This window comes from Salmo salar, chromosome 29, assembly GCF_965601325.2.
Source record: "Salmo salar chromosome 29, fSalSal1, whole genome shotgun sequence".
NCBI lineage: Eukaryota > Metazoa > Chordata > Actinopteri > Salmoniformes > Salmonidae > Salmo > Salmo salar.
Window position 1 is genome coordinate 30,873,155 of NC_138319.1, and position 11,846 is coordinate 30,885,000.

At 53.9% G+C, this 11,846-nt stretch overlaps 1 protein-coding gene across 3 annotated transcripts in view; it reads right to left on the bottom strand.

Annotated features, from left to right (window-relative positions):
* The window catches only part of LOC106590546 (zinc finger homeobox protein 4), a 179,073-nt gene that overhangs the window by 54,021 nt on the left and 113,206 nt on the right, over nucleotides 1-11,846 (bottom strand). For all 3 annotated transcript variants that reach the window (XM_014181654.3, XM_045710974.2, XM_014181653.3), the window contains exon 6: nucleotides 9,221-9,455. In XM_014181654.3, the coding sequence (XP_014037129.3) occupies nucleotides 9,221-9,455 (235 nt within the window). The remainder of the gene's footprint in view (nucleotides 1-9,220; nucleotides 9,456-11,846) is intronic.

The following is an 11,846-nucleotide window of genomic DNA, read 5'->3' on the forward strand; positions in this document are numbered from 1 at the left end:
CACACACACACACACACACACACACACACACACACACACACACACACACACACACACACACACACACAGACGCACACACACGCACGCACACACACACAGTCAAGCATGCACAGACACACATGCACACACACACACAGACAAGCACGCACAGACACGCATGCACACACACACGCGCACACACAGAAGCATTTAAAGTGTTGTTCAGCCCCCTAAGTCAGTGAAAGGCGAACCCCCCCACACACAAACACTTTAAGGCAAAGGGGCAGGAGAGGAGAGGTGAGAGGTAGGGTGGGAGGGAGAGAGAGGGAGGGTAGGAGGGCGGGTGAGAGGGAGGATGGGAGGGAGGGTGAGAGGGAGGGTGGGAGGGAGGGTGAGAGGGAGGGTGGGAGGGAGGGTGAGAGGGAGGGTGGGAGGGAGGGAGGGTGGGTGAGAGGGAGGGTGAGAGGGTGGGAGGGAGGGTGGGTGAGAGGTTGAGAGGTTGAGAGGGAGGGAGGGAGGGAGGGAGGGAGGGAGGGAGGGAGGGAGGGAGGGAGGGAGGGAGGGAGGGAGGGAGGGAGGGAGGGAGGGAGTGGGGGAGGGAGGGAGGGAGGATGGGAGGGAGGGTGGGAGGGAGGGTGGGTGAGAGGGAGGGAGGGTGAGAGGGAAGGTGGGAGGGAGGGTGGGAGGGAGGGTGGGTGAGAGGGTGAGAGGGAGGGAGGGTGGGTGAGAGGGTGAGAGGGAGGGAGGGAGGATGAGAGGGAGGGAGGGAGGGTGGGTGAGAGGGAGGGAGGGAGGGTGAGAGGGAGGGTGGGAGGGAGGGTAGGAGGGAGGGAGGGAGGGTGGGTGGGAGGATGAGAGGGTGAGAGGGAGGGAGGGAGGGTGGGAGGGAGGATGAGAGGGAGGGATGGAGGGAGGGAGGATGAGAGGGGGGAGGGAGGGAGGGTGAGAAGGAGGGAGGGGGGAGGGAGGATGCGAGGGAGGGAGGGTGGGAGGGAGGGAGGATGAGAGGGGGGGAAGGAGGGAGGGAGGGTGAGACGGAGGGTGGGAGGGAGGGAGGGTGAGAAGGAGGGTGGGAGGGAGGGAGGGAGGATGAGAGGGAGGGAGGGTGGGTGAGAGGGAGGGAGGGTGAGAGGGAGGGTGGGAGGGAGGGAGGGTAGGAGGGAGGGTAGGGTAGGAGGGAGGGAGGGAGGGTGGGAGGGAGGATGCGAGGGAGGGAGGGAGGGAGGGTGGGAGGGAGGATGAGAGGGGGGAGGGAAGGAGGGAGGGAGGGTGAGACGGAGGGTGGGATGCGAGGGAGGGAGGGAGGGTGGGAGAGAAGGAGGGTGGGAGGGAGGGAGGATGAGAGGGAGGGAGGGTCGGTGAGTGGGAGGGAGGGTGAGAGGGAGTGTGGGAGGGAGGGTAGGAGGGAGGGAGGGTGGGTGAGAGGGAGGGAGGGAGGGAGGGAGGGAGGGAGGGAGGGAGGGAGGGAGGGAGGGAAGATGAGCGGGTGAGTGGGAGGGAGGGAGGATGAGAGGGAGGGATGGAGGGAGGGAGGATGAGAGGGAGGGAGGGAGGGAGGGAGGGAGGGAGGGAGGGAGGGAGGGAGGGAGGGAGGGAGGGAGGGAGGGAGGGAGGATGAGAGGGGGGAGGGAAGGAGGGAGGGAGGGTGAGACGGAGTGTGGGAGGCAGGGAGGGAGGGAGGGTGAGGAGAGTGGGAGGCAGGGAGGGAGGGAGGGTGGGAGAGAAGGAGGGTGGGAGGGAGGGAGGATGAGAGGGAGGGAGGGTCGGTGAGTGGGAGGGAGGGAGGGTGAGAGGGAGTGTGGGAGGGAGGGTAGGAGGGAGGGAGGGTGGGTGAGAGGGTGAGAGGGAGGGAGGGAGGGAGGGAGGGAGGGAGGGAGGGAGGGAGGGACGGAGGGAGGGAAGATGAGAGGGTGAGAGGGAGGGAGGGAGGGTGGGAGGGAGGGAGGATGAGAGGGAGGGATGGAGGGAGGGAGGATGAGAGGGGGGAGGGAAGGAGGGAGGGAGGGAGGGAGGGAGGGAGGATGAGAGGGGGGAGGGAAGGAGGGAGGGATGGTGAGACGGAGTGTGGGAGGCAGGGAGGGAGGGAGGGTGAGGAGAGTGGGAGGGTGGGAGGGAGGATGAGAGGGGGGAGGGAAGGAGGGAGGGAGGGTGAGACGGAGGGTGGGATGCGAGGGAGGGAGGGAGGGTGGGAGAGAAGGAGGGTGGGAGGGAGGGAGGATGAGAGGGAGGGAGGGTCGGTGAGTGGGAGGGAGGGTGAGAGGGAGTGTGGGAGGGAGGGTAGGAGGGAGGGAGGGTGGGTGAGAGGGAGGGAGGGAGGGAGGGAGGGAGGGAGGGAGGGAGGGAGGGAGGGAGGGAGGGAGGGAAGATGAGAGGGAGGGAGGGAGGGAGGGTGGGAGGGAGGGAGGATGAGAGGGAGGGATGGAGGGAGGGAGGATGAGAGGGGGGAGGGAAGGAGGGAGGGAGGGAGGGAGGGAGGGAGGGAGGGAGGGAGGGAGGGAGGGAGGGAGGGAGGGAGGGAGGATGAGAGGGGGGAGGGAAGGAGGGAGGGAGGGTGAGACGGAGTGTGGGAGGCAGGGAGGGAGGGAGGGTGAGGAGAGTGGGAGGCAGGGAGGGAGGGTGAGAGGGAGGGTGGGAGGGAGGGAGGGAGGGTGAGAAGGAGGATGGGAGGGAGGAGGATGAAAGCCACAGCTCTCAGAAATAATTACCTCCATAAGATCCATCTCCTTTTGTTATAGCGAGGGACGAAGGACAGAGAGAAAAACAGAAGACACAAAGTGATGGATGAGACAGGTCTCTTTCTGATTGGTCTGGTGGGTGGAGACAGGTCTCTTTCTGATTGGTCTGGTGGGTGGAGACAGGTCTCTTTCTGATTGGTCTGGTGGGTGGAGACAGGTCTCTTTCTGATTGGTCTGGTGGGTGGAGACAGGTCTCTTTCTGATTGGTCTGGTGGGTGGAGACAGGTCTCTTTCTGATTGGTCTGGTGGGTGGAGACAGGTCTCTTTCTGATTGGTCTGGTGGGTGGAGACAGGTCTCTTTCTGATTAGTCAAGTGGGTGGAGAAAGGTCTCTTTCTGATTGGTCTGGTGGGTGGAGACAGGTCTCTTTCTGATTGGTCTGGTGGGTGGAGACAGGTCTCTTTCTGATTGGTCTGGTGGGTGGAGAAAAGTAACTTTCTGATTGGTCTGGTTCATATACAGCCTAATGGGGGTAGGACCACACACACACACACACACACACACACACACACACACACACACACACACACACACACACACACACACACACACACACACACACACACAACACACACACACACACACACACGGGATATATATACTCTCTCAGACACAACTACTGCACACTAACTTCACTTTGCTTCAGTCTTAGTTTCTTCATGTCTTACTGCTTAACACTACAGCTTGTTTTCCTCATTGACATAACAGTCTGTCACTGTTTCCAACACAAATACTCTCTGTCCTCCATTAGTTTCATCATAAAACTATGTAGATGATGGACAAACCTTGACTGAGAACAAGTCATATTTGTACAGCATGTACTTTCACTTGGATCTACGTTATTTTGTTCACATCAGCTCTAATCACCATCTAACTCTGTTATACAAATGAGGAAAAACAATCTAATTAGGACTAATGACTTTTGGCAGAGGTTTAAAGGCAGATAACAAAATGGTTGAACTCTGTGTGCCATGTTGTGGAAGAATTCCTTCTCACTGTCTGGGATCTAAACTGACATTCTTTATAAACTCAATTTACTTAAACTCTGCTGATTCACACACACACACACACACACACACACACACACACACACACACACACACACACACACACACACACACACACACACACACACACACACACACACACACACACACACACACACACACACACACACACACACACACACACACACACACACACACTTAGTTGTATGGTATTCAGCTAAAGTTAATGATGAGACAACTGGAGCAGGGCATGAGGAGTTACCATCACCTAGGGAGAACTGGTAGTAAGCGATGCTCAGGGAAACAAACACACATAAAGCAATAGGTTTTGATTATTGCATCGCTAACTTCCTGAGAAGTCACAGGGAAAGGGAGAGAGAGATAAATACTATTATCTCTGCTGCAGTGACCCTAGTCTACCTTCCAGCCCCACCTACAAATAGAACATCTCCTAGCAATTACACAGTCAAAACAGCATCAAACTTATTTAATGAAATCCACTCACATGTAAAGTCCTGCACATTAGCAATCTTCTATTCCCAAATGGCTCTACAATTATCTAGCTGTGTTCCCTATAGGTAATCATAGAATCAAATCCCATGTGTTCCCTATAGGTAATGATAGAATCAAATCCCATGTGTTCCCTATAGGTAATCATAGAATCAAATCCCATGTGTTCCCTATAGATCAGTCAAATCACAAAATCAATGCTGGCTCGATAGCAAAGAAAGTTCAGATATTCTGAAAAGTCTGAAATTAATAGTCTCCATACTTCTCTCCAACCGTCTCCTGTATACTGTAAAAGGAAACACTTCAAATGTTATACTAGGGGCCTCATGAAAGAATATCGTTGTTCCCAAAAAATGATGTAGTGTGGGCAAAAGCAGGGCATCCAAGAATGCGCCTGAGCTTGGGTACCGGTCGTTGAGTCAAACCCTACACTTCCTTGTGGAAATTCACTATGTGGCAGGAGAATGGAGGTATACAACTGACTGAGAAAGAAGACAGAGTATTTAATAGTGGAACATTTGAAAAAGGTACAGAAGGGGAGTATTACTTTGGACAGGTTTAAAACATTATGTTCACTGGTTGAAATGTCAAAAAGATTTGCATGGTAAGTTGTGGCGGAGACCGAAAAGGACAGGAACAGAGAGAGAGTGGAGAGAACGTGTGAGTGTGTGCGAGTGAGAGACATAATTTGACTTTTAGCAGAGTGAGGGGGAGAATAGGGGTGTGTGATAAAATGCACAGTAATGATTTATCTAAGCTGGCTTGTCTTGTGGCCCTGAACTTTACTGAATCACCTTTGATCCACTTCTAATTGAAACCAAACGTGTAGATGGCCTACTTCTCTCAATATGTCAGCTATCTCTCTCTTCTATTCTCCATATGGTCAAGGCTGTGTGTGTATTGTGTGTGTGTATTGTGTGTGTGGGTGTGTATGTGTGCTTTTGTGTGTGCGAGGTGAGAGGAGAGAGAGAGAGAGAGAGAGAGAGAGAGAGAGAGAGAGAGAGAGAGAGAGAGGGAGAGAGAGAGGGAGAGCTGCTTTCACATCTGGTTTGCGTGGCCGTGAATAAACAGGATACTTTGGGGAGCACAGATTAATGTCTAACACACACATACATTAATAGTGGCTGGAATGCCATTCAAAACATGTTAGCCGTCCCCCTCCCGACAGGTCAAGCAAAGCAAAAACCTACACCGTAACCCCTTCTCCACACCGTAACCCCCGTCTCTACACCGTAACCCCCTTCTCCACACCGTAACCCCGTCTCAACACCGTAACCCCGTCTCAACACCGTAACCTCCGTCTCTACACCGTAACCCCCGTCTCTACACCGGAACCCCGTCTCTACACCGTAACCCCCGTCTCCACACCGCAACCCCGTCTCTACACCCTAACCCCCTTCTCCACACCGCAACCCCGTCTCTACACCCTAACCCCGTCTCAACACCGTAACCTCCGTCTCTACACCGTAACCCCCGTCTCTACACCGGAACCCCGTCTCTACACCGTAACCCCCGTCTCCACACCGCAACCCCGTCTCTACACCCTAACCCCCTTCTCCACACCGCAACCCCGTCTCTACACCCTAACCCCCGTCTCTACACCGCAACCCCCGTCTCTACACCGTAACCCCCATCTCTACACCGCAACCCCGTCTCTACACCGTAACCCCCGTCTCCACACCGCAACCCCGTCTCTACACCGTAACCCCCTTCTCCACACCGCAACCCCGTCTCTACACCGTAACCCCCGTCTCTACAAAGCAACCCCCGTCTCTACACCGTAACCCCCGTCTCTACACCGCAACCCCCGTCTCTACACCGTAACCCCCGTCTCTACACCGTAACCCCCGTCTCTACACCGTAACCCCCGTCTCTACACCGTAACCCCGTCTCTACACCGTAACCCCCGTCTCTACACCGTAACCCCCTTCTCCACACCGCAACCCTGTCTCTACACCGTAACCCCCTTCTCCACACCGCAACCCCGTCTCTACACCCTAACCCCGTCTCTACACCGTAACCCCCGTCTCTACACCGTAACCCCGTCTCTACACCGTAACCCCGTCTCTACACCTTAACCCCGTCTCTACACCGTAACCCCCGTCTCTACACCGTAACCCCTGTCTCTACACTGTAACCCCCGTCTCTACACCGTAACCCCCGTCTCTACACCGCAACCCCCGTCTCTACACCGTAACCCCGTCTCTACACCGTAACCCCCGTCTCTACACCGCAACCCCGTCTCTACACCGTAACCCCCGTCTCTACACCGTAACCCAATTCTCCACACCGCAACCCCGTCTCTACACCGTAACCCCCTTCTCCACACCGCAACCCCGTCTCTACACCGTAACCCCCGTCTCTACACCGTAACCCCCGTCTCTACACCGTAAACCCCGTCTCTACACCATAACCCCCGTCTCTACACCGCAACCCCCTTCTCCACACCGCAACCCCGTCTCTACACCGTAACCCCCGTCTCTACACCGTAACCCCCGTCTCTACACCGTAACCCCCGTCTCCACACCGCAACCCCGTCTCTACACTGTAACCCCCTTCTCCACACCGCAACCCCGTCTCTACACCGTAACCCCCGTCTCTACACCGTAACCCCCGTCTCTACACCGTAACCCCCGTCTCTACACCGCAACCCCCGTCTCTACACCGTAACCCCCGTCTCTACACCGCAACCCCCGTCTCTACACCGCAACCCCGTCTCTACACCGCAACCCCCGTCTCTACACCGTAACCCCGTCTCTACACCGCAACCCCGTCTCCACACCGTAACCCCGTCTCTACACCGTAGCTAAATGACGTAAATGTAATATAAATGTAACCCATCGTCTCTACACCGCAACCCCCGTCTCCACACCGTAACCCCGTCTCTACACCGTAACCCCCGTCTCAACACTGTAACCCCCGTCTCAACACTGTAACCCCCGTCTCTACATCGTAACCCCGTCTCTACACTGTAACCCCCGTCTCAACACTGTAACCCCCGTCTCTACACCGCAACCCCCGTCTCAACACTGTAACCCCCGTCTCAACACTGTAACCCCCGTCTCTACATCGTAACCCCCGTCGCAACACCGCAAACCCGTCTCTACACCGTAACAGCCTTCTCTACACCATAACCCACCGTCTCTACACCATAACCCAACTCTCTATACCGTAATCCACCTCTCTACACTGATACCCACCTCTCTACACTGGAACCCACCTCTCCACACCGTAACCCCCGTCTCCACACAGTAACCCCCCTCTCCACACCGTAACCCCCGTCTCCACACAGTAACCCCCCTCTCCACACCGTAACCCCCATCTCCACACCGTAACCCCCCTCTCCACACAGTAACCCCCCTCTCCACACAGTAACCCCCCTCTCCACACCGTAACCCACCGTCTCTACACCATAACCCAACTCTCTACACTGTAACCCACCTTTCTACACCGTAATCCACCTCTCTACACCATAATCCACCTCTCTACACCGTAACCCACCTCTCTACACTGTAACCCACCTCTCTACACTGATACCCACCTCTCTACACTGTAACCCACCTCTCTACACTGATACCCCCCTCTCTACACCGTAACCCACCTCTCTACACCGTAACCCACCTCTCTACACTGATACCCACCTCTCTACACTGTAACCCACCTCTCTACACTGATACCCCCCTCTCTACGCCGTAACCCAGCTCTCTACACTGATACCCACCTCTCTACACTGTAACGCAGCTCTCTACACTGTAACCCACCTCTCTACACTGTAACCCCCGTCTCCACACTGTAACCCACCTCTCTACACTGTAACCCCCCTCTCTACACTGTAACCCACCTCTCTACACCATAACCCACCTCTCTACACTGTAACCCCCCTCTCTACACCGTAACCCCCATCTCCACACCGTAACCGACTCAAAGAAAACCATTAATCTTTATTTGTCTCCGAATGTTTTACAGTGCTGCTACACTTATTAGTGTCTGGCAGACCCTGGTCTTAGAGTTAGGTTAGGGTTAACCCAGACTCTGGCCTTAGGGTTAGGTTAGGGTTAACCCAGACTCTGGTCTTAGGGTTAGGGTTAACCCAGACCCTGGTCTTAGGGTTAGGTTAGGGTTAACCCAGACTCTGGTCTTAGGGTTAGGGTTAACCCAGACTCTGGTCTTAGGGTTAGGTTAGGGTTAACCCAGACCCTGGTCTTAGGGTTAGGTTAGGGTTAACCCAGACTCTGGGCTTAGGGTTAGGGTTAACCCAGACTCTGGTCTTAGAGTTAGGGTTAACCTAGACCCTGGGCTTTTAATTGCTTTGGTCATGAGAAAGGAAATGAAGGCTCACTCCAGGGAGAGACGTGTGTGTGTGTGTGTGTGTGTGTGTGTGTGTGTGTGTGTGTGTGTGTGTGTGTGTGTGTGTGTGTGTGTGTGTGTGTGTGTGTGTGTGTGTGTGTGTGTGTGTGTGTGTGTGTATGTATGTATGTATGTATGTATGTATGTATGTATGTATGTATGTATGTATGTATGTATGTTTGTGTGTGTGTGAGAGAATCTTCCAAAGGTAGAGTTTCTTAAGTCTGCCTGCATGCCTGCATGGGATGTCCCTGCATATGGGATGGTGGCATGTGTGTGTGTCTGTGTCTGTGTCTGTGTCTGTGTGTGTGTGTGTGTGTGTGTGTGTGTGTGTGTGTGTGTGTGTGTGTGTGTGTGTGTGTGTGTGTGTGTGTGTGTGTGTGTGTGTGTGTGTGTGTTGGGGATATAGGCGTAGCACCATAATGGGAACAGCATGCTCATTCTGGGGAGATTAGGTGGACTGGACGGGCTGACTCAGGCGAGTGAGGGAGAGAGGGAGGGAGGGGTACATGGTGTGGGGGGTAGAGTTTGGGTAAGGGATGGGGGAAACAAGGAGTAAGAGCAGCAAGTCCCAGATTTGAATTGTAGGCAATTCAAATCCAAGAAAGGCCATATAAAACCATTAATAAATCATTGGCCTTACCTTGTTGTTTAGGGCAGTCTTTTACATGGTAAAGTTGGTGTAGACTCAGGCCATCCTCCTCTCCTCCCAGTCCCTGCTGGTGGAGCTGTAGCTTCCTCAGACCCTCGTTCTGCTGGTGGCGCGGGGAGCGAGCGTGCTGCACCAGGTTCAGACAGGCCTTGGTGGAGTAGTCACACAGGGCACAGTAGTACACACACTGTTCACTGCCGCACGCACTCTCCTGCTTCTGCAAGTGCTGTAGGCGAGAGGAGAATAGAGCAGAGAGATTGTTAACATTTCTGTGAGAATGCTTTTTGAATGATGGTCAAGGTCAAAAGTGAAATGAATCATTTGAGTGACTTTGCTCTCGATTCGTACAGACAGCTAACCTGTTGATACCTGAAGCACAGTAAACTGGGACACACTGTTATCTAGTCGGGCAAAAACCATGTTTAAAATGGAAAATGTAGGAAGGAAAAAAAGAACAAAGGATATTTCTCTTCCTTTATCTGAGCAGACAGCAAAACAAATATAGTGTGCTTAGAAGAATGAAAGGATGTGAATAAGCGTACGGAAGAAAAGCCTGATAGTACTGACAAAGAGGAGAGGAGAGACAAAGAGGAGAGGAGAGACAAAGAGGAGAGGAAAGACAAAGAGGAGAGACAAAGAGGGGAGGAGAGACAAAGTGAGAACAGGAAAGACAAAGTGAGGAGAGGAGAGACGAGGTGAGGAGAGGAGAGGAGAGACACAGTGAGGAGAGACGAAGTGAGGAGAGGAGAGACAAAGTGAGGAGAGGAGAGACAAGGTGAGGAGAGGAGAGACAAAATGAGGAGAGACGAAGTGAGGAGAGGAAAGACAAAGTGAGGAGAGACAAAGGGAGAAGAGGAGAGACGAAGTGAGGAGAGACGAAGTGAGAGAGACGAGGTGAGGAGAGACGAGGTGAGGAGAGAAAAGATGAGGTGAGGAGACGAGAGACAAAGTGAGGAGAGGAGAGACGAGGTGAGGAGAGGAGAGACAAAGTGAGGAGAGGAGAGACAAAGCGAGGAGAGGAGAGACGAGGTGAGGAGAGGAGAGACAAAGTGAGGAGAGGAGAGACAAAGCGAGGAGAGGAGAGACGAGGTGAGGAGAGGAGAGACAAAGTGAGGAGAGGAGAGATGAGGTGAGGAGAGACGAAGTGAGGAGAGGAGAGACAAAGTGAGGAGAGACGAAGTGAGGAGAGACAAAGTGAGGAGAGGAGAGACAAAGTGAGGAGAGGAGAGACAAAGTGAGGAGAGACAAAGTGAGGAGAGGAAAGATGAGGTGAGGAGAGACGAAGTGAGGAGAGGAGAGACAAAGTGAGGAGAGACAAAGTGAGGAGAGACGAAGTGAGGAGAGACAAAGCGAGGAGAGGAGAGACGAGGTGAGGAGAGGAGAGACAAAGTGAGGAGAGGAGAGATGAGGTGAGGAGAGACGAAGTGAGGAGAGGAGAGACAAAGTAAGGAGAGACGAAGTGAGGAGAGACAAAGTGAGGAGAGGAGAGACAAAGTGAGGAGAGGAGAGACAAAGTGAGGAGAGACAAAGTGAGGAGAGGAAAGATGAGGTGAGGAGAGACGAAGTGAGGAGAGAAAAGATGAGGTGAGGAGAGATGAAGTGAGGAGAGGAGAGGCAAAGTGAGGAGAGACAAAGTGAGGAGAGACGAAGTGAGGAGAGACAAGGTGAGGAGAGGAGAGACAAAGTGAGGAGAGGAGAGACAAAGTGAGGAGAGGAGAGACGAGGTGAGGAGAGGAGAGACAAAGTGAGGAGAAGAGATGAGGTGAGGAGAGACAATGTGAGGAGAGGAGAGACAAAGTGCGGAGAGACGAGGTGAGGAGAGACAAAGTGAGGAGAGGAAAGATGAGGTGAAGAGAGACCAAGTGAGGAGAGACGAAGTGAGGAGAGACAAAGTGAGTAGAGGAGAGACAAAGTGAGGAGAGGAGAGACAAAGTGAGGAGAGGAGAGACAAAGTGAGGAGAGACGAGGTGAGGAGAGGAGAGACAAAGTGAGGAGAGGAGAGACAAAGTGAGGAGAGGAGAGACAAAGTGAGGAGAGACGAGGTGAGGAGAGACAAAGTGAGGAGAGGAAAGATGAGGTGAAGAGAGACGAAGTGAGGAGAGGAGAGACAAAGTGAGGAGAGGAGAGACAAAGTGAGGAGAGACGAAGTGAGGAGAGGAAAGATGAGGTGAGGAGAGATGAAGTGAGGAAAGGAGAGACAAAGTGAGGAGAGACGAAGTGAGGAGAGGAGAGACAAAGTGAGGAGAGACGAAGTGAGGAGAGGAGAGACGAAGTGAGGAGAGACAAAGTGAGGAGAGGAGAGACGAGGTGAGGAGAGACAAAGTGAGGAGAGAAAAGATGAGGTGAGGAGAGATGAAGTGAGGAGAGGAGAGGCAAAGTGAGGAGAGACAAAGTGAGGAGAGACGAAGTGAGGAGAGACGAGGTGAGGAGAGGAGAGACAAAGTGAGGAGAGGAGAGACAAAGTGAGGAGAGGAGAGACGAGGTGAGGAGAGGAGAGACAAAGTGAGGAGAGGAGAGATGAGGTGAGGAGAGACAATGTGAGGAGAGGAGAGACAAAGTGCGGAGAGACGAGGTGAGGAGAGACAAAGTGAGGAGAGGAAAGATGAGGTGAAGGGAG